Source organism: Pteronotus mesoamericanus, unplaced genomic scaffold, assembly GCF_021234165.1.
Source record: "Pteronotus mesoamericanus isolate MK-2021 breed Mesoamerican mustached bat unplaced genomic scaffold, CSHL_Meso_final scaffold_165, whole genome shotgun sequence".
Classification (NCBI taxonomy): Eukaryota; Metazoa; Chordata; class Mammalia; order Chiroptera; family Mormoopidae; genus Pteronotus; species Pteronotus mesoamericanus.
In genome coordinates, this window is record NW_026555307.1 from 853,332 (window position 1) to 880,422 (window position 27,091).

General features: G+C 53.2%; 1 protein-coding gene across 1 annotated transcript; it reads right to left on the bottom strand.

The window, feature by feature from the left end:
• Positions 1-5,808: 5,808 nt before the first annotated feature.
• Positions 5,809-26,412, bottom strand: CUNH16orf74 (chromosome unknown C16orf74 homolog). The gene is made up of 3 exons (XM_054588797.1): positions 26,385-26,412; positions 8,241-8,381; positions 5,809-5,970 (listed from the first exon to the last, which is right to left on the bottom strand). Exons 1-3 carry the CDS (start codon positions 26,410-26,412, stop codon positions 5,912-5,914), a joined length of 228 nt encoding a protein of 75 aa, XP_054444772.1. The 3' UTR covers positions 5,809-5,911.
• Positions 26,413-27,091: the final 679 nt, after the last annotated feature.

Genomic DNA, 27,091 nt, shown 5'->3' on the forward strand with positions numbered 1-27,091 from the left:
TATGGTAATTGAAAGCCAGCCACACCAACCATGTATGATTCCATTTATATGAGCCATCCAGAATAGGTAAATCTGCAGGGACAGAAAGGAGAGATTAGAGGTTTTCAGGGCTGGGGGAGAGAGAAATGGGGAGTGACTGTTAATGGGTATGGGGTTTCTTTTGGGGGTGAGTAGCGGAAATGTTCTGAAATGAGATAGTGGTGGTCATTACACTCTGTAAATATTCTAAAAATCACTGAATTGTACACTTTAAAAGGGTGACTTATTCCTCAATAAAGCTGTTATTTAAAATGCCCTTCTCTAAGCTCTAGGCTCAGACTTTTGGATTCAGAAACCTCACTTAACACGCTCACCAGGAGGTTTTCGTAGTGGGGAAAACAGGAGGAAAACGATTTGCCCCAATCCGGTCCAGCTCCAAGCCATTCCCAGGATCCAGAGAAAATTTCAAAATGCTCAGCCTCATGCCTGGCCTCTCAGAGTTGGGGGGTGGGCGGAGAAAACAGGCAAGAGGAAAGCTGGAGGGAGGAGGGGAGTAATAGAGGTGGGGTGCTGGGCAGGCCCTTACACCGTTATTTCCTGTTGTAAGAAACGCCTGCTCCAGAAGGCTAGAACACCCCATGTGTAGTAAATTAAGAGCTGGAGCTAAAATAAATGAGGGTGAAGGGATAAATCCCTGCATGCCAGAGAATTCCAAAGGACATATATAGATGCCTAGCCTTCAGGAAGGTAGAGCATGACACCCTTCTCCTGAAGTGTGGGCTACCCAGAGCGACTTCCTTCTGAAAAGAACAGGAGGAAAACAGAGAAAAACAGAGTAACTTGACAGTGGAGAAACCTGACTGATACAACCTTAGCCAGGGGGACGAGGTGAACACCAGCAGTGATCAGCCGAAGTGGCAGCATGCACCCTTATATCACGGACGAGACAGGTACTTCACTTCCCAAACCTACAACTCCCATCTAATTTATGAGAAAAACATCAGAAACATTCCAACAGAGGGACGTTCCACAAAACACCTGGCCAGCATTCCTCAAAAACGATCAAGGTCATCAAAAACAAGGATAGTCACGGCCCAGGGGAGCCTAAGAATTCATAACTACTCAATGTCATGTGGGATGCTGGATGGGCTCCCAGCCAAAAAAAAAAAAAAAGACATTAGGGGAAAACTGAGGAAATGTGAATAAAGTATAGACTTTAATGAATAATAATGCATCAGAATTAGTGCCCTAATTGTGACAAATGTACCAGAGTAACAGAAGATTAAAGATAAGGGAAATTGGGTGGGCTGTATATGGGAACCCTCTGTACCATTTTTGCAACTTTTTTGTAACTCTAAAGCTGTCCTTACCAAGAAAAAGTGTATTTAAAAAAGTCTCCCTGGGCTCCCCAGGGACACCGAAAACACCCCTGAAGCTGTCAACCTATGGCAGTACAATCGCTTTTGGTCACATAGAATTTAGGCCAGCAGAACAGTGCTCCAAAATGAGCCGGCAACGTGGACTTCCGAATTGAAGGCAGTGGACCTTCCTGCAGAGGTGGAAATGTTCCGTATACTTCCAGCCGGTACAGTGGCCACACATGGAAATTGAGCATTTGCAGTATGAGTGACTGACAGGGGCTGGGCTCCTCTGAATGATCATTTACTCCTGGGTCTGACGTTGGGCCCGCAGCCCACCGATGCATCCCCGCAGGTGACCTTGGGTTGAGCACGTTTGGGAAGGACCTGTGGTCTGCCTGTGCATAGCGTGTCCATTCCAGCCTAGATTAGTTTGAATCTCTGCTATGTGGGAGTGACTTTCTTATAGTGAGGAGAGCAGTGGCCTAGGAAAACGATGAATTTCAGTGATGAATTGAGGAGGTGGGTGCGAAGCCCCACAGACTCTCAGCGCTGCCTGCAGGGCGACTCATCTCCCCAGTGCCGGCGCCACACCGGGGCCCAAGCAGTCAGCACCTCTGGCGTGCGGCTCAGGCCCGGGCCGAGGCTGAGGGCCACTGCTCTGACAAACTGAGCGTGGCCTCTCTCCTGGGGTCTCCGGGGAGAACTTAGCAAAAGCACTGACTCGCAGCTAGTGGTGTCTCTCATCTTAGAAGGGAGCTCAATTACGGTCATGGCAGCGCAGGAGAAACTCAGAGCGCAAACACCACACCTCCTCGCCTTGCCTCAGCTGAAACGTGCCAGCCGTGTGGCTCAGGGCAGGGCCCTGATAATAGGACAGGACTGCTTCCCTAACTAGATCACTCCTGCCCCAGCTAGGCTCTAGGAAGCTGAGAGCCACAGCTCCTACTGTGACTTGTGCCCCTGCCTGCAGCTCGTCTCTAATGTGGAGGTGATAATACGATCTCTTTCAGGACTGACCTTGGTGGCTCTGATTAGGTTGGGCTACCCTGCTGCCACTGTACCTGTTCTGAATATCATCTCCTAGAGCTGCTAAGGTTCTCAGCTGTGTCCAACATAGCAGACAGTGGCTGTCACTCAGCAGGAGCGGCTTCTTTTTCTCATGGCAGTCCCACGGGGCATTATCATCCCTGTTGAATGTGGCGCGATGTGACGCGGGAAAGACATGCAGTGGCCAGGTCTCCAGGGCCTGCTTTGTAAGCCACCTTTGAGAATGAGGACATGATCCCGAGGGCAAAGGGAGGCCATCTGAGAGATGCAGGTCAAGGAGTGACATGAATAGACTTGCAGTGCAGAAATACAACTCTGGTGGATGGCGGCGGGTGGCGGGGCCGGGGGGAGGTGGCGGGCGCAGTTCCACAGCGGGAGACTCACCTGGCGGCTGTGAGCAGAAGTCCAGATGAGCAGTGGCGATGGCCTGAACTAGGACAGCAGGCACGGGGACCACAAGGAGGGTCTGTCTGAAACCAGAGCCTGTGGGCTGCCTTCCTGCGTCCAGAAAAACCAAGTGCGGGGATGCTGCTGGACCCCACCCCTAGCCCAGGCAGCCACAAGTATTTCCCCATCTACCTGTGCCCCACGCAGCCTGGCAGCACGCCCTGCCCCACCCTGGAGGGGCTGCGGCTTCCTCCCTGCGGCTCACTGGCCCCTAGGGTTTGGCGGGGGAGCCATCACGCCCACCACACAGCGCACATCACGGCTGAGCCGGGCGCTCTCAAATGGCTCCGACATGGTGCGAACACACTCTTGTGTCTTTTTGCCATCTGCTGCTGTCATTAAAAAATTACATTTCCATCTGTTTTCACACTTTTGTCCCCTCCCAGCCTCCCCTCCTGGAAGCATATAGCATGAATCCCAAAGTCTCAGATCGGACGCTGCTGGCCTCCTGGACACTGGGCACTTCTCCGGGACATCGCAGGCTTAGGGGGCATGGGCTTTGTCAGCGGCCAGGGCTGTTAACGTCCGTCCATTTCCACTTTAGTTGCCATTTACTGCAGTCCCTGCTCCACTGCCCACCCCCCACTTTGGGGGGAGCTGTTTACAAAGCTTTTTTATTGTTAGTTTTAATCAGTATGTGCAGCTTTGGCATTAAAAATAAATGAAAAATAAACTGCAGACATTAGTAACCATTCCCCAGGATGTAGTTAAATGGAGGATCTGACTCAGGAAATAAGAATCAAAGAGCCATGTTTTGAGTTCAAAACAAAACATCATTCTAGACCAGCCCCACAGAGGCCTCCGCCCCCACCTCCACCTCCACAGCACCATGACCTTTGATGAAGGGTCAGGTCCACATAGAACCCAACAGCCCCACAGGCTGTGACGGCACCGGTGAGCCCGGTGGATCTTCTCAAGTGCAGCTTTGCAAACAACGGCGGCATAGCTGGCGACATTCTGGAGGCCCCTGTGGGGAAGCCACGTCCAGTGTCCTGTGCAGCCTCAGGCTGGCCCTCCCGCCTGGTCCTCTTCCTGTTGCCATGGGCACTAAAAGCCTGGATGAAGCGGTGATCAGCCTCTGCAGGTTGTTGAGTGGGCGGGCTGGAGGCCTCTGAGCACTGCCCGGGAGACGTGGAGCCCCCCCACCCAGCCTGTGAACGGAGCCAGGTGTCAGAGGGAGCACCCGGCCCCCGCCCCGAGGCCCAGCATCTCCCAGGGTTCCAGAGGGAACAGGATGGGGGCCACGAGTCGGAGCAGAAGCTGTGAGGGCACCTGCCTGGCCTGGCTTGTGTTCCACTCTTCTGCCATCGTCCATGAGAACATACTCTGGTAGCTGCTGGCCACAAAATGCAGAGACACGTGAAGCAGATTAGAACCCAGCTAGAGCCTGACAAAGCCCAGCTGCTGGCGGCCACTCAGCAGAGCCATGGCCAACCCAGAGACCAGCGGGTGAGAGATCAGGGCTTGGTGTTCTAAGCTCCTGACCGTGGGTGGGGCTGGAGACTGAGGCCACCACGTGGGTGGTCAGACATGTCGATGTGGCCAAGCCCTTGAAAACTCTGGACACCACGATCCGGGTGAGTGTCACTGGCTGGCAACACCTAGGGGGTGTGTGTCACCATTGCTGTCTGCGTGTGACCTTCCGGGATGCCCGCATGGGTCTGGTCTCTCCTGGACCCCACCCTTTGGGCTTCTTCCCTTTGCTGATTTTACTCTGCATCCTTTGCGTATAATAAACCATACTGTGACTACAGTGGTTTTGTTGGGGTTTTTTTTTAGTTCTGTAAGTCCTTCTAGCAAGTTTTGAACCTGAGTGTGTCCGTGGGGATCCTGGAACTGTACTTCCCTGTCCTCTACCCATGTGACCCAGGATCACCTCCCAGACAGACTTCTTGCTCCCAAAGCCTTGGCCCAGGTTCTGCTTCTGGGAGGACCTGACTATGACAGTGGATAACCACTGTCAGGATAACCAAAGTCAGGATAAGCCACACAGCCTCTGATAGAAGCCAAAGAAAACGAACAGAAACACATGTGCCATAATCAGAACAGTCTACGAGGAGAGGGGGACACCAACAGTTCAAAGTGCTTTAAAAAAAACACAAAACTGCCCTGGCTGGTGTGGCTCAGTGGATTGAGCACCAGCCTGCGAACTGAAAACATTGCCAGTTTGATTCCCGGTCAGGGCACATGCCTGGGTTGCAGGCCAGGTCCCTCGTTGGGATGCGTGCTAGAGGCAGCCCATCGATGATTCTCTTGCACATCAATGTTTCTCTCCCTTTCTTTCCCCCTCCCTTTTCCTCCCTCTAAAAAAGAAATAAATAAAATCTTTTAAAAATATATACAACCACTGCCTCCCATCCTAGAGATGTGTTATTACCAGGATCCCACAGCTGGCAGGGACTGGCAGGGACAGAGCTGGGACTCAAACAAGGTCTGTGTGGCTGATGATCTGGTGGCCGTGGCCACGTGCAGCCCATGCAGCGGTCTGCAGATCAAGAAGCCCGAGACCATCCAAAAGCTCATCACCAGCCAGACCCCCGTGAAAAGTGATTCTCCACCTCTTCCGCCCAGCCCAAGAGGCAGCGTTCACCACTCATTACAGAGGATCTTTATTTATAATGAAAAAAAAAAAATTATAAGTCACTTTTGGACTGTTTTGATACCTGTAAAACAATCTGTAAAAAATGGAGCCACTCCTTTACAAGAAGTTCTTGTGTGTGTTGATCTCCTGGGCGCCGACTGCATGGCCCAGGGTGCTTGGTGTGTGTTTGTCCAGGAGAAAGCCTCCCCCTGGCACCCCGATGGCCGTCACCACGGCCCTGGGGACAGCAAGAATATGTGGGCATTAGAGGTCCGGCCCACTCGGTAGGGCCAGGGAAACATCGTTCTGGAAGTGTGCAGGGCTGATTCCTTGCTCATCTTGCCACGCTTTTCTTGGTCAAGTGCCGAAATCACTCTCCCATCCAGCATACTCAGCACATCTGTCCCAGGCAGCTACACCCCCTTGGAGACACGTGGGGCGAGGGATAGCCAGAGCAGGAGCCGGTGCCAACAAATCCCTGAGCTGCGCCTCCTTCTCAGACTTCAGGGTCTATTTCTCCATCCTCTGGACATGACCCCATGTCTTCCAGCCAGGCTAGGAGACAAAGGGGATCAACATGTGGATGAATCCCCCACCCCATCTAGGCCCCCTTCCCCGGGGAGCTCCAGGGCCAGTGACTCTGGGCTCCTTGTTTTGTACCATCTTCCTGAGATCCCTCAATGGATGTTGAGAGGGGTCCCTGATGATGCTCGGTCCTACAGGATTCCTATGCACCCCTCATCCCACAGACAAAGCTGTGCTCCTGGGGTCCCTGGTTGAGGTTTCTGAAATTGTGCCCCACCTGGGCCCACCCCGGTTTCATCCTCTTAAAGCCCAGGGCTGGGCAGTTCTAGAGCAGGGAATCTCAGGCCCAGAGAGTGGAGGCGTGCTCCAAGTCAGCGGGTGGCTGGGCAGGGCCGGGGTTCTCTCCAATCCTGCCGAGGTTCCAGGCTAATCATCATTCAGAGCCCTCAGGCCGGGAGGAAGTGCCACCCAAGTCTGGAGGTCGTTCCTCCTGCCCTAAATACCACTGGCGAGAACATCCACAACGCACCGCAGAAATATGTCCCTGATCCTCCTCATCTTTAATCATATTCAACCCCTCCGAGGACTGTTATTGCCTCCATTTTACAGATGGAGAAGCTGAGGCTCAGGGAGGCGGAGCTTCCTGTTCAAAGTCACCTGATGCTGATGAGTGGCAGAACAACGGTCCAAATCTAGGGTTTTCTGACTCCAAACCTGTGCCCTTTCTCCTATGCTTCCCTCCTCTGAATGGGGGAAGCATGGGGTCAGGTCTGAGCTCTGCCTCTGGACAGGGCAGGAGGGGACCTCTGTGCTGGTCCCTCTGCACTAACCCGTCCCTGGAACTGCTTAAGCTTAAAAGGAACCTCTCCCAGGGCTAGGAGTCCCCCAGGGGCCCGAGGGCCTGCAGGCTCTCACCCCACAGACCTTGCAGACTCTCCCCGAGTCTCCCCTGCACTCCCACGGCCCCGGCGCAGGGAGGGTGGTTAGGATCCCACTGGACAGATGGGGATGCCAAGGCTCAGAGACGGAAGGGAGTGTAATGGGAGAGCCAAGGACTGGGCCCCTGCTGCGTGCCCTTGGGCGAGTCGCCCTCCTTCTCTGGACCTCGGCTTCCCGGCTGTAAACTAGAGATAAGGATGGTACCCACAGCCCCTAGGGTTGGAATGAGAAATAAGATTTGTGGGAAGCATGTAGCCCAGTGCCTGCCACTCGGCAAGGTGACATAGGAAGGCGACCCATTACAATCCTTACTGAGCCTGACCCAGCCCAGGTAACTGCACAGGCCCGGCCCAGAGTCTGTCTCTCTCTAGGTCACTCGCCCTGCTGGGCAAGCTGAGATCCAAAGGCAACATCTGGAAACGGGCGCCTAAGCTCCCCCGCCAAACTCCCACGAGCTGCATGCACATCAGCCTTGTCAGCCTGTGTCCCCGCACGAGTCAGGCGGGACTCAAGTCTTGACGGCTGGTTGGTCGAGTGCTGCCAGCCACTGGGAGGGTGTCTACTCTAGGGGTCCACAGCGTGAGCTCCAGATCACGCAGCCTGGGTCTGAATCCCAACTCTGCCACTACCAGCTGTATGGCGAGTGTCTCAACCTCTCTGAACCTCAGCTTACCCATCTATAAAATGGGGATGAACTCTGGACCTATTAGGACTCAATTACTGTCATCAAATCATTACTATTACTATTATTATTAAGAACAGCAGCAGCAGCCTTAGAACCTTGCACAGGTCTGGCTCAATATATCTGTTTCATGAGTCAATGAACAATTTGTCCCTCCAGCTCCAACAGTATCTACAGAGGGGCACATGGGGGCACCAGTTCCGGCCCCTCCCTCTCACCCTCTCTCTGGGAACAATTCCATGTTCTCTCCCCTCCCTGCAGTGAGCTGCATCCGGAAGGCCCAGAAATCAGCCCCAGCCCAGCATGACTGTATTTGCAAGCCTGTCCTGTCCAGCTGAACCTCTGCAGCCAGCGAGATGAAGCCCCAGTCTCCTGGCTAGCAGGGGAAGGCGCAGCCATCAATTACCTTGCTGAGCCTGCCCGGCCCCATCCATCACTCGCTTGGCTGCCGGCAGGGGCTGTCTAGCTAATTACTTAACATGCCACATCTTGCGGAGGCTGGTGCCACGGCGAGGGGCCCGCGGTGGAGATCCGAGGGTAAATTTTTAATAAACCCAAGGAGAGGTGGGCACATGCCCTCAGACCCACGGCACAAAAGGGGACCCCTTGAGCTGTCCCCAGTCAGACCCTCCCCAACACCGAACCTGGCCTGGCAGTGAACGGGGCAGGGTAGCCTCACCTGTCCTCCTGGAATCCCTTGGCAACATCATGCCCGTGGGGGTCGGGGGGGTGATGATGATGTTGGGCACATCCAGGTGCTTGTCGTTCAGGACGGGGGCCTCATCGTGGCTGCTGCTGCTGCTGACACACATTTTAAAGCCTGAGAGGGTAGGCCGTGGAACACACACGTACACACATGACAGAGAGACAAGCATCAGTGGCCGCCGGGGAACTGCCCACGCTGGCTGGCTGCCTGCCTCCCTCCCCTCATCATCACCATGAACCCTGACACCTCTCAGGCAAGAGGGCATTGCTGTCCCCACTTAACTGAGGCTCAGGACAGTTAAATGACCCACCGGCCTTGCGTAACTCGGTGAGGACCGTGAGTTTTACCTGCTTTGTTCGCTAATGTAACTTCAGTGCCTAGAGCAGCGTCTGACACATCATAGGTACTTAAAACATGACTCTGAATGGATGAAAGCAACAGAGCTTGAACTGGAACCCAGCCTGCCTGAGCGGAAGCCATGCATGAAGTCACCCCTCCCACTAATGATTTTCTGAAGGAGTTTGTGTGAGATCGGTGTTATGTCTTCCTTACGTGTTAGACTGCATTCGCCAGTGAAACTGTCAGGGCTTGGAATTTTCTCTGTGCAAACTTCTGATTTCAAGTTAGGTTTCTTTAATAGATATGGGGCTCGTTAAACTTTTCTGTTTCTATCTTGGGTCACTTTCGGTAAGTTGCACTTTTCAAGGAATTTGAATTCAAGTTCCTTTTCTTCTGAGGTGTTCACTTCCTTGTCCCCTCTGTACTCATAAACTGGCCAAGTCCAGTGACATATCTCCACCTGACACAGAAGTGCGTGCCCCATCCACCCCACCCAATACCTTCCTCCATTCTTCCCGTCTGAGTCAATGGCATCGCGTCAGCCCGAAGCCTGCGTGTCACTTCTTCCTTTTTCTGCCTCACCCTCCAACCGCCAGCCAATTTAGCAACCTGCAAGCCCGCAGATGCCACCCCCTCAGTATCTCTGACGCCCTTCCTTCTCCCTCCTCATGCCCTAACTAGCACCTCTGTCTCCCTCTTCCGTCTGCCCTCCAAACAGCAGCCAGAAACTGCAAATTTGATCATACCACATACCCACTGAGAACACTCGCTAGCTCTTGACAGTTATCAACAAGCAGCATTTCCCAAAGTGTGTTCCTTGGAACACTGGCCTCGGAGGCTCCCTTGGGAAGGGGGTTCCGTGATCAGATGAGTTTGAGAATCCCATCTACTCTATCCTTCTCTCGGAGATTCCCATGCAGGTTAGAGAATTAAAGGCTGTGTCCTGTAGTAAGGAAGCTGCTTCAGTTGTGTTTAACCTTGGGCTTCCTGAACTTAAATAACCTTAGAGTCTGTTCACATCTCACAGAACCATGAGTCATAAAATACCCTGTTGATCATAAATTAAAGTCAACCTCTTAGCTCAGCTTTTCGCCTTCACAGTCTGGCCCAAACCATCTGCAGCCTCATCCCCTGCCACCTGCCCACACTCTCCGACCCGCTCAGTTTCCCAAATTCACTGGGCTCCCCAGCCCCTTCGTGCCCCTGTACAGGCTGCTTCCCCTGCCTGGAAAGCTCTCGCTCCCTCACCATGGCAGTGAGCTCCTACTCATCCTTCAAAGCCCTGCACAGCAGGCTCTTCTTTGGGGAAGATGCGCCAGCAAATCGATCCCTTCCTCCTTTGCCATCTACACTCACTCATTCATCAGTATTCCAGCACTGATCACACTGTATTGAAATGATTAGTTCTTAATTCTGTCTTCCTTTACTTTGAGCACCTAGAGGGCAGCCACTATCTCATTTGAGACTAGCACAGTAACTGAGACAGGGCAGGTAGGAGCACCTTGACCTTAAATTGGTAAACAACTTCAGGCACCACTGGATTGGGTGTTAACATCCTTATCTCTATGCTTTCACACTTTGGTTTTTTCCCAAACAGCCCCAGACTGGGATTGTATTAGGTCAAGTATCTGAGGCCCCGGGCAGCAGCAGGAACTGAGCCATGGGATGCTGGTTATTGCTACTGCTCCTCGGGCCCACGGGGAGCACCATGGGGCTGGGGCTCCTGAATGATCCCTGCAGGGGCAGGAGGTAGTTCTCAGGTACATCCCCGAGAGGTGGGGTCTAAGTACCCTGCCCTTCAGTGTGGGATGGACCTGGATGAATTCTAACGCATAGAATAAGACAGAAGGGATGGCATGTGACTTCCAAAGGGCTGTCGTAAGAAATGCTACTACAACTTCCTCTTTGCTCTTCTTCTGGGGGAAGTCAGCAGCCATGTTTGAAGAGAGGAAAGCAGCCTGTGAGGAAGGCCGCGTGGCTGAAGAACTGAGGCCTCCAGCCAACAGCCATGTGAAGGGGCCACCTAGGAAGTGGGTCCTCCAGCCCAGTCAAGCCTTCGGATAAGACGGAGGTCAGGCCAGCAGCTGGACTGTTACCGCCCAAGAGACTCGGAGCCAGAGCCTCCCAGCCGAGTCATTCCTGAATCCCTGACCCATAGAAACTGAGATAATGTTTAAGCCACTAAATTTTGGGGTGATTTGTTACGCAGCAATACGTAAGTGATACAGCTAGCACAGCTTGCCTGTCCTGGGAGCCCGTGGCCCTCGGAGTCTACCAGGCTGGTTAGTCTGTAGCCAGGGGGCCCCATCAGACTATGAGCCCCTCAAGAGCACCCACTGAGGCCTCTGCCAAGATGATTTAAAGTCATTGTTTTCAAGCCTCCCTTAAAGCAACAGAGCTATTTGTCCTGCAATCTTTCACGGAAGCCCAGAACGTAAAATACAAGGAAGCCACTTGGAGCAGGCCCTCCCGTTAATACTGGTAACAGTCAATATTTACAGATCATTTACTGCACATCAGGCACAATGCTGAACGCCTTCATGGCTACCCCGCGAGGGGCGAAGTAGAAGCAGCTCCATCTCACAGAGGTGGAGACCGAGGACCCAAGAGAGTAACAACTTACGTAGAGTGGAAGAGTGTGTGGCGAAGCCAGGATCTGAACCCAAGCCCAAGTCTGTCAGATTCCATAAGCTGGTACTTCTAATAACCACATTTTTGCATAATGGAGCCAGAAAACTTAATGAAAAAGGCCAGATAGTAATTATTTTTACTTTAGGGGCTACGCAGTTACAACTATTCAACTTTACCATTGTAGTGGAAAAGCAGCCACAGAGAGTATGTAAATGAATGGATATGGCTGTGTTCCAATAAAACTTTATTTGAAAAAAAGGGCAGCAGGCCCAATTTCTGTGGTTTGCCAATCCAGTTCTATAACAGCTCCGTGGAGTTTGGACCAGGGACCTGCATGGTGTCCTAACAAGCAATAATAGAACCTCAAAAACCTGAGGCTCTGAAATGCCAAAAACGAAAACAAAATTCCCAACCTGGCTGCTGTGGGGCCGCGACAGCACCGGCCTCTTCAGGGCAGTGGGCACGATGCAATGAATGAATTCACGTGAAGCTCCTGCCCAGCTAGTAGGGCCCGGGGGGCACTCAATCCCTGTAAGCGGCTCTGTAATCATCCATAAAGAGCGTCTCATTGAGCGCCAGCAACAAAAGGAAGCTCTGATTATTGTTATCTGTGACAGGAGGGAGCCTCTCTGCTTAGTCTCTGAGGCCCCTTCCTCAGTGAATATTCTACAGTTCTAAAATAAAATGCTAATAGAGAAAAGCCGCACTCCTCCCGGGGCCCCACATTTGCATTTTAACATGTTCTGGGAGCTTGGCGACAAAGCCACATTCTTAATCAGGAAGCATCAGGTCACTCAGTGGGCCCTGGAGAGATGCTGGAGGAAGAGAGGAGGGAAGGAGGGAGGGAGGGCACAGGAGGGAGGAGGGAGAGAGGGGAAGAGGGGGAAGCAGCAGCGAAGAGGGAGGAGGAGGGCGGGGCTCTAGCTCCCCTCAAATCCCCAGGCTGTGCAGCCTCCAAGCAGAGGTGGCTGAGCTGGAGGGGAAAGCTCTCAGGAGGTAAAACCGACTTTGGGGATTAACGACAAATGCCAACCCAGCCTCAGACAAGGAGCTCATTTGTGCTAAAGCCAGAATTGTTATTTGTTAATTACCTGCCCGCCTCCGGCCATTAAGAGCCCATTTCCTGAGGGGAAGAGCCGGCCTGAGGTTCCCGGCACTGTGACCCAAAGAGGGAGGCAGGAGGGAGGCAGCAGGGAGGGGACCCCAGCACCTGGAGCCATTCAAAGATTTCGGGGTGGGTGAGATGGGAAGCTTGTGCAGGAAGCCTCGCCCTGGCCTTGACTGGTCCCTGCTGGCCTGGGCCCTGGAGACAGAGGAAGCCAGCCTGCCCAAACCCTGGCCCCCGGAGCCAGCCCCTCCAAGGGTGGAGTCCGGAGCCTGGCTTCCTGTGCAGCCCGGCCCGGCCCGGCCCTGCCCGGCCCTGCCCTGCCCTGCCCAGGGCAGTGGTGCCCCGTATTGGCTGCCTGATGCGATCACCTGGGAATTTTAAAAATACTGACGTGGGACCCCACCCGCAGGGTGCCTGATGTCACTGCTTCCCACCAGGACTTTTAAAAGCTCCCAGGAGAGTCTCGTAGCCACGGTTGGGAACCCACAAGCTAGGGTGACTGGAAACAGGTGGCTTTACTCTGTGAGCCTCAGCTTCCTTGCATGAAAAAATGGGGTTATGATACCAAACTTGTAGGAATGACATACCTAGTGAGGGATGTGGGGCTGCCAAGTGTGGGAGAAATGACCATTGAGAGCCAAGCCAGCTGACCAGGGCCTGAGGGATCCTGGCGGGGATCCAAGGACTGTTGGCTCCTTCCGCTGGGACCAGCCGCCCCTTCTCAAGCATCCCTGTGCCAGGCCGTGGGCTGAGCCAGCCATTTTCACTACTGCATTAATCCTCAGTGTGGAAACAAGGATCATGACCATTCTCCAGATGAGGAAACCAAGGCTTGGAGAGGGCAAGCCCCACAACAAGCAGAGGTCAGGTGGTTCCAGGCCCGAGCGCCCACTTTGCCCCTTCTGGTATCAGCCACCACTTCTCAGCCTTCAGAAGCCCTGACCCACGCAAGCCTATCCTCTGTTCAGGACGCCCCAGGGACAGGGCACTATTCCCTATGCCAGTTCTCAACAACCCCCAGGCCACCACCACGCCAGGCCACAGTGGTTGGAGCCAGGAGCAGGTGCTGCTTTCCACAAGCATCACGGCTCAATGGCACCCTCTGCTGATACATTTAAAAATGACGCCCAGGCTGGCACTCTGCTTGAGACCTTGACCCTAGGATGGCTTCCACTTCCCCAAGACACCATCGCACGCATAGCGGGCCTGCGGGACCCAGAGTGCAGTGGGAGGCCGGAACATACACCTCGGCTTCAACCCACCTGGACAGTGGCTTCACCTCCTTGAATCTCCTTCCCTCACCTGCAAAATGGTTTGAGTAATAGACCCCACCTCCAGGGGGTGCAGAGTGGATTAAGAACCACAGTGAAGCCCTCACCCAGCCAAACTGGGTGCCATGATTATGTGCATTTTGCAAGTTAGAAAACCAGAGCTGACCTCAGCAGCGCACACTCAATAAATACAAGCTGTTATTCGCAGCATGAGATTCCAATCTAAGCACTTATTCATTGATTCAGCCAATACTGAGCACTTCCTGGCTGCTACCCACCACCTGAGTTCAGGTCAGGGACCTTGTCCCACCCTGGCAGCTCCACAGCTGGAGTAGGAGCTACGTGTTGTTTATGCACAGACTCCAACAAAATATCCGTGGTTGCAATTTAACAATCCAGCTTTCCTTATTCGATTGGAATGGCCGCGGGCTTGGGAAGGGAGAAAAACTGAGTCTGATTTTCAGTCCCCTGCTTCCTGGTTGTGACTTTGCCTCGCTCGGCCCCAGCTTTCTCACCTGTAGAGCCTGCTGCTCCCTTGCCTCACAGCGCTGGTATAAAGCCCAGCGCAGAGCCGGGCCCAGGGGAGAGCTCAGTCAACTGGCATTTCTTGTGCACCTACTATGCACTAAGCATTATTCCAAGTGCTGGGGACACGGCAGAGAATAAAACAGTCCTAACAGATGTTTCTCTTCTCTACCACACTTTGCTTTCCTGCACCTCCAGCCCCAGCAGCAGAGCTGGGGCCCCAAAGATTTCAGGGGCAGCTGGAAAAAAATAGGGAGGGTCACCTGTGGTCCAGGCATCTGTTGGGACAGGCCCACACCGCTGAGCTGGGAGGATGGCTCTCATGGAAGGCCAGGGGCTATGTGAGAACCTCGTGGGAATTCATCATTGTTCTTCCCAACTAGGCTGACAGTGTAAGAAGCCAATCTTCCAGATGGGCACAATGAGGCACAGAGAAGTCAGGGCCTTGCCCAGGATCATGTGGGATGTGATGCTGAGCCTGGTCTCCCTGGGGCCTGGAAGCAAGTAAACACCCTCCAGAGCTGGGTCAGTGATAAGAGGAGCAAGGAGATGATGGGAGGGTGTGTCAGGATGGGGAGGGACCTGGGAGTCAGAAAAGGTCTCCCAGAGGGGGCAACCCAGGAGCAGCAGGGGAGCTGCGGGAGAGGGTGCACCAGTCAGCCGCAGCACGCACAAAGGCCCTGGGGCAGGGCCACGGGCCCTGGGGCCGTGCTAATTCCTCAGAGGTGACCGGAGTCTGGATTTAGTGCAGACCTTTCAAAAAGCAAACGGACAAATGCCTCTGAGGGTTTCAGATGCACTTAATCTTTTTTTTTTTTAATTCCAATTAAAGGGAAAAGCCTCGCATTATTATGGATGAAGCCAGGGCAGCCTGGCGGTTTTACCTTCTCAAGGCAGCCAGCCCAAAGGAGATGACAGTGGATGTTTTAAATCTCTTTTTAATTAAGGAAAAAGCTCTGGTTTGCGTCAGGGATGAGCTGCCGGAGGGAGAACCTGGGGGGAGGAGCCAGAGAGAGGATCCAGCACACCGAGGTCGGGGAGCATGTTCACCTCCCTGACTGCCCCTGTCCAGCGCCCACCTGCCTGCCCACCAGCAGGGACTCTGGCAGCCCCTCCCTCCTGCCAGCCCTTCCCAGTCGCAGGAGATGGTCCCTCTTCCTTCTAGCTCCAGCCCCTTCTGGGAGGCTTCAGGGTCTCAGCCACAGTTCGGTGGGCAAGGCTCAGACAGCCTTCTCCTAGCCCTCAGTCTACTCACCTCTAAAATGGACACACAAAGATCACTGTGAGAAATGAAGTCAAAGAAAATAAACAAAGTACTCGGCACCCGCCTGTCCTGTGGGAAATGTTTGATGTGGGTAACTCAGGGTTCCTCCCTGTTGACGTTTGGAGCTAGATCACTCTTTGTGGTGGGGCCGTCCTGCGCATTGAAGGATGTTTAGAAGCATCCCCGGCCTCTAGATGCTGCCACCTTCCAAATGGGACAACAAAAATATATCACCAGACACTGTGAAGTATCCCCTAGGGGTGGGGTTGCCAGATCAAATTCAGGACACTATTTTTTCTTTTTTTTTTTTGGTATACTATAAAAAATATGTCCTGCCCTGGCCAGTGTGGCTCGGTTGGGCGTTATACCGCAAAGCAAAAGGTCCTTGTTTCAATTCCCCATCAGGGCACAAGCCTGGGTTTGGGTTTGGTCCCCAGTTGAGGCGTGTACGAGAGGCAACCGATCAATGTTCCTCTCTCACATCTGTGTTTCTCTCCCTCTCTTTCTCCCTCCCTTCTCTTCTCTCTAAAAATAGATGGATAGATAGATAGATAGATAGATAATAGAATGTCCCATGCGCTATTTGGGACATACTTATACTAGACAATTATTCCTTGCTTATCTGAAATTCAAATGTAATTAGGCATCCTGTTTTATGTTTTTTTCCCTCCTGTATCTGGCAACTCTACCAGTTTGAGGGTAACAAGTCATAGCAGTGGTAGCATAATATCAACAAGAGCTTGACACTGCAGAATGGTGCCAAGAGCGGCTGTTCCCCTGCTACCGCGTGGCCCCATGGCATGGCCGCGCCGCTGGAACTGCCGGATGGCCCAAGCTGGAAGGTCTGGCGTTCCCACTCTGCCCTCCGCCAGCTCTGTGAACTGAGAGAGTTTCTTACCGCCCCCCCCGCCCCCCGCCCCCGCTTGTCTCCTCAGCTGCGAAGGGGCTGAGTTATAGATGGCAGCACGTGGTTGGCCCCTTGCTGGAAAACTTTCAAACTTTTACCCTAGATCGTAACTCGTGATTGCAAGGCTCTCATAGGGATGCATGATATTAAGTGGAAGGTGTCTGGGGCGGCCTGACCAATAGCAGAGCTTTGTGGGGCCATATTATTAAGACTGTAGTTACTGCTATTAAAGGGACAATTAGGCAAGGGGATCCCCGGGCCAGACACCTGCCTCGCTCCCCCTTTCCCAGCCTCAGCCTTGCCCAAGGTTGTGCCCCCTCTGGGTACAGCCCTCCCCCATGTCCAGCAGATGGGCTGGTAAAAGGCCTGTCCCCCTCGATCCTGGACAACTCTAGGGCCATCCTGGCTCCAGAGCACCCACACTGCTCGGAAGCCCAACTCGCCCTCGGCCAGCCTGGCTTCCCACTGCCCACGGCGGGCGTTGATGCTCGGGGCGCTCCCAGGCCACGGGCCTGTCCCGCCACCCAGGACAGGCCAAGATCAGTTACCAGTTTGTGTGCTGGACTCTGGGCCAAGTCAGTGGCCCCTCAAGGGGGGTCCCAGGCTTGCTCACTATTGCTTTGGTCGTGGAGGGCCTGGCCCACAGGCATACATATAATTTGAAAGACATTTTGAAAGGGCAGAAAGAGTATGGGCATAATTTCAGCAGCGACAATGGCCCCAGCAGTGACTTCTGTGTGCCCGCTATACCCCAGGCCCCGTTCTCAGCTCCTGACGTGCCTCCTTCCATCCCAACAGCCCTGCCCTGGTGGCCATTTTAGAGTTAAAAACAAAAAGCTCAGATTCAGCGAGCTGAAGACTCTCAGCCAAGTCACAGGAGATTCGGACCTGTTGGTCCAGAGTCCCTTGGCTTTGTACTGGCCTGTCTCTGGCACAGAGAGACCCTCAAAGCACCAAGTGAAAAGACGGGGAGGAGGGAAGGCCGGAGGTGGACATGGGAGCAGCCCCACCCTGGCGTCTGCACCCCTCCCCTGGTGTCTGAAGGCTCCTTGGAAACCACGCCCCCGGGGGCGGGAAAAGCAATTCCTGGGGACCAGGAGCGCCAGGCCACTCAGCCGCCTGGCCAGCTGCATTCCGTCAGGGGATTATTGGTCAGCACGGACCTTACTTAGGAGTCCTGAGCAACACAAAGCCAGGGAGGCCCCCACTGTGGGCAGCCAGAACCGGACAGTGAGTCCCAGCACCCGCGTCCCTGTCCCCTGTGGCCCGTCTCCTCCTTCCTATCCTGCCCCAGAGGCTCACTCTTCATCATTCATTCCAAATGCTTCCAGAGCACCTGGTCCATGCAAGACTTCCTGCCAGGCAAGAAGAGGTAGGGATGGGGAACTGGGTACCCAGTCACGTTCCGGGACAGCCCCCCAGGCCCCAGGTTGGTCACATTCTAGCTGTGACTGTGGGCGGGGAGTTTTACCACCTGATGCTTCAGTTTCTTCATCTGTACGCTGGGGATGACAAGCAACTCTCCTCCATATGGGAGGACAGGAGTGGAATCTGGCTGGTGAGCAGTGAAAGCTCTCTTGGGCTAAGGGGAATGATGGCTGCCCCAGCCAGAGGCAGGGCCTGCGTCTCCACACCTGGGTTCGAGTCAAGAGACTGTTCATTCTGCAAACATTGATCGAGTCCCTACCATGTGCTGACCCAGAGCCAAGTACAGGCTTTGGGGGTGAGCAGGGCAGCCGCAGTTCGTGACCCCGTGCAACTGGAGAGTAAGGGGGGATGGATGTCTCCTGAGTACTATCTGCAAAGTGCTAGGACTGGTTCCTACCCAGGCGTGGTTAGGGACTGTCTCCTCCCACCTGTGTGACGCTTGACTTCCACACCCAAGGCCCTCCCTTCCTCCTCAGGGAAGACAGCCAGTCCTGGAGGACAGGGGGCTAAGTCCCTGCTGTGAGCCAGGAGGCTGCTCTCTTCAGGACCGGGCAGGGCAAAATTAAGCACCATCTGCTTCAGCGTGTACAACAGGTTAGGATTAAGAAAGTAAATTCAAACAAATAATAATAAAACAGGTTCGGGTTATCCACCCCTCTTCTGAGCAGGCAGGCTGGGGGTCTCTCAGCCCCCCAGCCTCTGTCTCTTGGGCGTAGATCTGTGCAGATTCCAGAAGGAGTCCTGGATTAGAGCCTGCATACCTAGGTTCTCAGCCAAGCCAACTTGCTTCTTGTCACCTTGGACAGTCAGTCTGTACCCTGGGCCCATCTGAAAAGCAAGGACAGTGGGCCCAGAAGAGTGGTTCTCACCCTGGGTTGCCCAAAGCGTCACAAACACCCCGGTGCCCAGGACCCACCCACACCAGCCAATCCCTACCCTGGAGAGTGGGCCAGGCCTGCGTCTTTCTGAAAGCCTGCCACATGATTCAGGTGCGAAGCACGGGCTGAGACCCCTGGTCTGGAATGATTGTAGAGCTTCCTGTTACTCTGCAAAGAAATTCTTGATACCACACCTCAGTTCCCACAGTCCTGCCTGCCCCAGTGACCTCAGCTCGTCCTGCTCAGCCCCTCTTCCCACCATACTTGCCTCCTCAGTGTTCATCGGCTCACCAAGCTTGTTCCTGGCTCACTGCCTTTGCATCTGCTATTCCCTCTGCCTGGAACACTGTTCTCTGCATCCATGTTGCTGGCTCCACAACCGAGAGAACCTTGTCCACCTCATGCCCTCGATTGCACAACTTTAATTCCCTTCATAGTCCTTATCACAAAATCTACCCATCTGGGTTGCGTGTTCAAACATTCACTTCTGTCTCTCCCACGGAGCTCCGTGATGTTCACCGCCACGCCCCTGGGTCTGGTGTAGTGCCTGGCATGCAGTAGGTGCTCAATAACTGTTTGCCAAACAAATGAGAAGTTACACCAGAACATAGCTCTGGTCTGGGCCCTCTCCCCATGGGAAGGGAGCACCTGCTGTGTGTCAGGTGCTCTTCTAGTGGGTGCAGGGTGGGCACAGGAGACAGAGACCCCTGCCTGGGGCACCGTGGACAGGAAGTCGCAGCCCATTTCACAAATGGGAACACTGAGGCTCAGCATATTAAGGCATCTTCTACTGTGTGGTAGATCCCACCAAGGGGCCTTCCCCTTCAAATACATTAGCCTCCCACTCATTCTGCAAACTGCTCGAAATGTATTAGCCAGATAAGTGCCTTTTATCCCCTCCATTTTCATGGAGCTCCGCATCCCTAGTAGTAAAATCCCAAATTCCCTGCCCACCCCGTTGGCTGCTGCTGTTTCCTGGCCTTTGCTCATGCACTTCCCGCTGCCTGAACGCTGTTGGCGTCCCTGCGCTTTCCCAGGTCCCTCTCCCAGGCTTGGTTGCATCCTCAGTGATGCCATCCCCACCCAGGAGGGCCAGGGTTCAGGTGTGAAGGCTGCTGGCCTCCGTCCTAACATGCAGCAGTCAGCACTCAGGCGACAGCTCCCGTTAACGTTTACTACCTGTCCCCCAGCTGCCCCAGTTTGACATGGGTGCCTGCTCATCCCTGAAGTCCTGAACCTGGCCCTGGACCAGTACCCAGTAGGGGCACAATCAGTATTTATGCTATAAACAGTCTCGACCAACAATGGACCATAGATGTGGGACAGCTGGAACCACGTGTTCACAGCAGAATGGGGCAATATGAATGGTGTGACTCTCGTTTTCACTATGACGTGGGGCTAGTCTTGGACTTCCAACACCAACCAGGAAAAACAGACTTCGTAACTGCCAGTTGCCAACCGCAGCCCCCCCGACCCCCGCCACCCCGCCAGGTCACAGGCCGAGTGGAGGAGAGGCTCTGAGCCAGGAGATGTGCTTGGGCAGCCAGGGGTCCCAGTGCCAGGAAACCATTACCATCGCCATGTGCTCAGCACGAGAGGCTATAAAAACCCACCAACATTAGCCAAATCCCACCAGTGGGGCATCCCACAAAAACACCTGACTGGTTGTCACAGAGTCACAAAAAGTGTCACAGGACAAGGAACTTCTCAGAAACTGCCACAGCTCAGAGGAGCCTAAGGAGACGTGACAACAAAACACAAGGTGGGATCTTGGGATAGAACAAGGACACTGGGTTAAAAGTCCCAGGGAGATCTGCCCTGGCTGGTGTGGCTCAGGGGACTGAGTATTGGCCTGCAAAACAAAGGGTCGCTGGTTTGATTCCCAGTCAGGGCATATGCCTGGGTTGCAGGCCAGGTGCCCAGCAGGGGACTGGTGAGAGGCAACCGCACATTGATGTTTCTCTCCCTTTCTTTCTCCTCCTCTTCCCCTCTCTAACAACAACAAAAACAACAACAAAACCCTAAGGAAATTTGAATAGAGTATAGGGTTTAAAATAATGTACTTGCATCAATTTGGTAACTGTAATGAATGTACCGTACTAATGCATGATGTTAACTACAGGGCAAAGTGGCTGCGGGAATATGGGAACTGTGTACTGCTTTTGCAATTTTTCCATAAATCTAAAACTGTTATAAAAAATAAAGTCTATTAAACAAACCACCCACCAACCCAGGACAAAATCTCCATCTCTTGGCCCTTTGTCGCCTGGCCTAGGCTGCCCGAAGGCCAGTCAGCTGGGACTAGCCCTGTCTCAGGAGCCTGTCTTCATGGTGATGCCAGAGTTGGCTGGGGCAGGAGCTGGCACCCTCCAGGGAGCCCCAGAGACCACACCGGCCCCTAAGGCAGCCCCAGTGGGCAACCCCCACCTCCAGTGTAACTTTCCCCAGTGGCGGTCTCTACACACCTGCAGCTGTCACCAGAGAGGGAAGGGGCACATGGCCAGGAAGACACGGAGCCCTGTTCATTGGACATCGGCTTTAGTGCTCATCTCAGATATTTCTTGAAACCTGGCCCTGGAGATGTTCCCATTCATCGCTTTACGGATGGGGAAACTGAGGCTTGGGCATGTGAAGTGAGTCGTACAAGGTTGCTAGGGGCAGAATGGGATTTGAATTCAGATCTCTGTGATCCCTGAGCCACGTCACCAGTGGTTCTCAAACTTGATCAGGCACCAGAATCTCCCTAGGTTGGTTGGTTGGTTTGTTTTTAAAAGATTGTATTTATTTTATTTACTTTTAGAGAAAAGGCAAGGGAGGGAGAGAGAGAGGGAGCGACACCAATGTGCAAGAGATACACTGGGGCGATCCTCTTGCACACCCCCATCTAGGAACCTGGCCCGCAACCCAGGCATATGCCCTGACTCGAACCGGTGATCCTTTCGTTCGTAGGCCTGTGCTCAGTCCACTGAACCGCACCAGCTGAAGTTCCTAGGGCTTGTTAATAACCCCCAGAGCTTCGGACTCAGTAGGATCGGGTGGGTCCCAAGAGTTTGCATGTCTGACTAGTTCCCAGGTGGTGCTCAGGGTGCAAGTGCAAGGATCCCACTGAAAACCATGCAGCTGCACCGTGCCGTGCCCTGGGCAGTGCCACCCGCTGTGGACTGGTACAAAACGTACTTACAAACCAGGGAAACCACCACCCCTCCTGACAGGCCATGTGACCTTGAGCTCCCTGTGCCTCAGCCTCCCTGTCTGTAAAGTTACCACTGTAGTCCAGATGTAGTGAGGATGAAATGAGCAAACTGGGGACACATGCTCAGGGAGCCGTGCCAGGCACACAGGGACGTCCACTGAGCACATGACACGAGAGGATGCGAGGGAGGTGCTCTTGGACAGTGGAATGTTCCAATACATCACAGCTGCCATAGCCTGGCTGTTGAGCAGAAGGACCCCACTTACCGTGCCCACTCTCCTTTGTCACATTCCTCTCTCCAATGCCACTCTCTCATGATCTCCCACCTCGGCTGTGTCTTTATTGACAGTCAGGAGAAGCACATTCCTGTCCCACTTGCAGGAAGCTCAGAGGCAAAGTGACTTGCAGTGGGTTGAATAGTGTTTCCCCCAAATTCAAAATTCAAGTCCATCCAGAACCTCAGAATGTGACCTTATTTGGTCTTTGCAGATGTAAGTAGTTAAGGATCTAGTGATGAGATCATCATGGATTTAGTGCTTGCTCTAAGTCTAAAGATTGGTGTTTTTATAAGAGGAAGGACACGGAGATACACAAGAGATCATGTGAAGACAAAGTAGAGTTTGGGGTGATGTGGCCACAAGCCAAGGGATGCCTGGAGCCCCCAGGAGCCAGAAGAGGCAGGAAGGATGCCCTTCAAATGCTTCCAGAGGAAGCATGGCCTCATGAGACCTTGATTTAGAACTTCTAGCCTCCAGAACTGGGAGTGAATACATTTCTTTTGTTTTAAGCCACCCCGCATGAGTTTGTAGTCATGTGTTATGGTAACCCTAGAACACTAAAGACACCATCATATAGGGTTAATGTGAAGACTTAGGAGCTCATGTGGATAAAGCTTCTGGCTACAATGGCTACTTTAACAGTTAAATTAAAGCCCTGACCAGTGTGGCTCAGTGGGTTGGGCATCGTCTCAAAAAGTTAATAGGTCCTGGGTTCAGTTGCTGGTCAGGGCACATGCCTGGGTTGCAGTTTTAGTTCCCAATCGGGGTGTGTTGAGAGACAATAGATCAATGTTTCTCTCCCTCTCTTTCTCCCTCCTTCACCCTCTCTGTAAAAATAAGTAAAATCTAATTTTTATTTTTATTTTTTTTAAGATTTATTTATTTATTTTTAGAGAGGGGAAGGGAGGAAGAAAGACAGGGAGAGAAACATCAATGTGTGGTTGCCTCTTGTGTGCCCCCTACTGGGGACTTGGCCTGCAACCCAGGCATTTGCCCTGAGTGAGAATCGAACTGGCGACCCTTTGAAGGCCAGTGCTCAATCCATTGAGCCATGCCAGCCAGGGCTAAAGTCTAATTTTTTTCTTTTTTTTAAAGTCAAACTAAAATGTTTTCCTTTGATGAAGCCAGGCTTCTGGGACCAATCTTCCAGGGTTCAAAAATCCCACATGGGTTCCAGCTGTGTGGTCCCAGACAAGTTGCACTGCCCCTCTGTGTCTCAGTTTCCTCATCAGGAAACTGAGAATCACAGTAACACCCACTTCATGGTGGGAGAAAGGATGAATGAGTCATCCGCTAGTATGTACAGAGCAGGGCCTTGCCTACGCTAAGCCCCTCAATGAGAATTCACCATTTACCCTCATTATTTGACCTAGATTCTGATTGCTGAAACTTAACCCAAAGAAATAATAATTTAAAAAAATCAAAAGAGCAAAGATGTTCAAAATGGCATCTTTGAACATCTTTATCTACACAATTATCTACAAAAGCAACAAGTTGGAAACAACCCAAAGACCAACTCTTTTTTTTTTCTGTTCTAACAGATTGTATTTCTAATGACGCATGATAAAAATTACTATACAACTCTCTCAAATAAGAAATGAAGGCTGAGCTAAGAAAAAAATATCCATTTAAACTGGTGACCTGCTGGAGGCTGTTTTACTACCGTGAAAGTGACACAATAGTGTGTAAATGGCATGTTTTAAAGTTCTATTTTGTATAGGGATTTTTTAAAATTATATTTTATTGCTTATGCTCTTACCATTGTCCTGATTTTGCCCCCTTTACTCCCCTGCACCCAGCACCCCCCACCCCCTCAGGCAATCCCCCCACCGTTGTTCGTGTCCCCAGGTCACGCGACGTGGGTCAACCCGAAGACCAACGCTTGACAGAACTTGATACAGGCCTTCAGGAACTGGAAACTACCTCAAAAACAGCAGCACTAGCACAACATCATTCAATTAAAAAAACAAACAAAAAAAAAGACAGTGCAGAGAACTGCATGTGCCAGTGCCACAACCAGGTAACACTGTACCTGCTGGCTGCCAGGTATGATAAGGCACAAGGACAACTGTAAGGGTTACAGGGCTGCAGTGTCCAGCGCACTGCAGTTTCCTCGCACGGAACACATTCCTTATAGAAAATGTGAGAATGAGGCTCTGCAGAGAGCGCTGGGCATCCGGGCTCCTGGGCCTGGGTTGTCTTGGTTTAGCACAGGGAGAAGGGTTCCGTGCCCGGCCCTCCCTCGGGCACACCCACGCCTGAGTTGGCCAAGGCTGGGGGAGGGCTGAGGGTGGGCAGGGCACTGGCCCCAGAGAGCTAGCACTGAAAAATGTATGAGCAAACCTGCTTGGTGCTGCTGGCTCCCATTCCGGCACTTAGCTCCTCCAGGGCTTGGCCGGAAGAGGAGGCCCTTTTAGAAGCTCCCAGCCCCAGGAGCACTCAGCCTGAGGCTCAGGCTCTCAGGCCTGGGTGGGGTGGGGTGTGGGGGTGCTCAGCACCTACAGGTCCTCGGTTTCTCCCGGGGGTGAGTTCCCAGCCTACCTTGGGCTGGAAGATAAGTGGCCCCAGAAGTCCCTTCAGGGACTTAGATGTCCTGACACAACAGCCAAAAGTGGAAGCAGCCTCGTGTCCCTCCGGGGATGAATGGACAAAGCAACTGCGGTCTACATCCACAATGGAATATTATTCAACCTTATGAAGGAAGCTCTGACACGCGCTATATCATGGATGGACCTTGAAGATGTTATGCTGAGTGAATAAGCCAGATACAAAAAGACAAATACTGTACGATTCCACTTATGTGAGGTCGCTAGAGCAAACTCATGGAGACAGAAAGTAGGACGGTAGGTACCAGGGGCTGGGGGAGGGGGAGTTAGGGTTCAATGGGGACAGTTTCAGTTTGGGAAGGTGGGCAAGTTCTGGAGATGGACGCTGGTGATGGGTGCACAACAATGTGAATGTACTTAATGCCCCTGAACTGTGCACTTAATGACAGTTAAAATGGTAAATTTTATGTTATGTATATTTTACAACAATAGAAACCAAAACAAAAAGCTTGTCCTGACTACCTACTCTGTGCTGGGCACTGGGGAGACCTGCAGCGGAGCCTAAGGAAGAGGGTCCTGGACCTCTAAGGTTTGGTCTCTGGACCCAAGCCCTGGACTTCCGCCCCCTACAGATACTCACTCAGTCAACACCTATCACAACTCCTGCCCGGGCTCAGCCTGGAACCTCAGAGGGACCAGGCCCTGGAGGGACATGGGTTGTTTAGGTCCCTTTAGCACCCCACACCCACTTTGCCAACAATACCCCGATTTTCTCCAGGGGAACCAGTGCCCCCTCCTTGCATGCAGTCTTGGAAGAGCTGCCCATCAAGTTGCCCTGCCCCCACTGAGGGACAGGCATAAGCCCTGAGCTGGACCAACCGGATGCTCTCCCAGGGGCCACTCATTCCAGCCTTGGGGCCAGAAGTAATGAAACCTGAAGGATGGTCTTTCATCCCGGCCTGACCTTCCTGTGCCTCCTGACTTTCTATGGCGGAGGGACGGAGCCAGGGGCAGCTCCCAGACATCCAGGAGAATCAGGGTTGGTGAGCAAGGGGCCATCCAGGGAGACTCGCAGGTCTCAGGCCGGGGAGACATGGGGTGGGAGCATTTGTCACAGCACAATGAATGGGCTTTGATGGGAGTCTCCGACTGGGCCATATTGCTCTGGGTGCCCCCAGGTCATCCGGACGCTGAGCAGAATGGTCTAGAGCACAGGACAGAGGTCTGGGCTGCGTCTGCCAACACTACAATGCCTCTCCGTAATTCTGTGTCCTTCTAGAACTTTCTCCCTGATGTCCTTTCCCCTCTCCCAGTTTGCCTTTGCTAGCCTCTGGCAGGCTGAACCTGTTTTCTGGGTGATAACAGGTCAGCGGGGCAGAGAGCAAGTACCCTGTGCGTGCCTGGTACCTATGTCTAGAGCCTCTTACTCCCTCACTCTCCACAACCAGGGGTTAATCCCACCGAGGGGAAACTGAGACCCAAGAGGCGCAGTGACTTTCCCATGTCACTCAACTGCCAATGAAAGAAAAGGCCTGGAGGAGCCCTCAGAGTAAGAGCAAGTCTTTCTAGGGCACCTACTGTGCACAAGTGCTGCCTTAAGTGGGAGGGGCCACACGCTGTCCAGGGCAGCAACACTAGGGTCTCAGGGTCTGCCCTCTCCTGCCTCATTCCTCCTCCTGCCCACCGGACCGCCACCCCAACCCCACCCCACCACCATCAGAGCTGGTGAAGGAGAGCCGCCCACCTTACCTTTCAGACAGGACAGCTTAAGCCCCATGGCGGCGCCTGTGCGGGCCTGCGGAGAGAGCAGAGGCTTGTTTGTATTGGCCACGTGTGGCCCGGCCCCCACCCCCAGGCCCTGATGGGTGCACAACAGGAAGTAGTGGGGAGAGAAACTAGGGCCTCCAGGTCGTGGCGCCTGCTGACTACATCTGGGCTGAATTTGCTCAAAGCCGAGTCTGTGCTGGCGGAAAAAACTTTCAGGCGCCTCAAAGCTAAATATACTGGAGGCCGGCTGTGGTCTAGGGTAAAGTTGACGGTGAGGGCGTGGTCGGGAGCTGATGATGTGGAACCCACACCACCTGGCCTTTCCTTTTAGGGACCACAGATGGTGGCTGACTTTATGCTGTGAGGACCCTCAGCCACGCTGGACCCTCGGCCAGGCCAGGTGCCCCTCTTTTATTTTTATTATTTATTTATTTTTATAGAGAGAGGAAGGAAGGGAGAAAGGAGAGAAACACCGATGTGAGAAACATCGATCGGTTGCCTCTCATAGGCATCCCATCCAGGGACAGCGCTTGCAATCCAGGCATGTGCCCCTCACGGGAATCAAACCGGCAACCTTTCGCTTTGCAGTTCGACGCCCAACCAACTGAGCTACATCAGCGAGGGCAGGTGCCCCTCTTTTCAAGTGCAGATTTTTTGGAAATCTAACAGATTAATCTATACAGGGTATG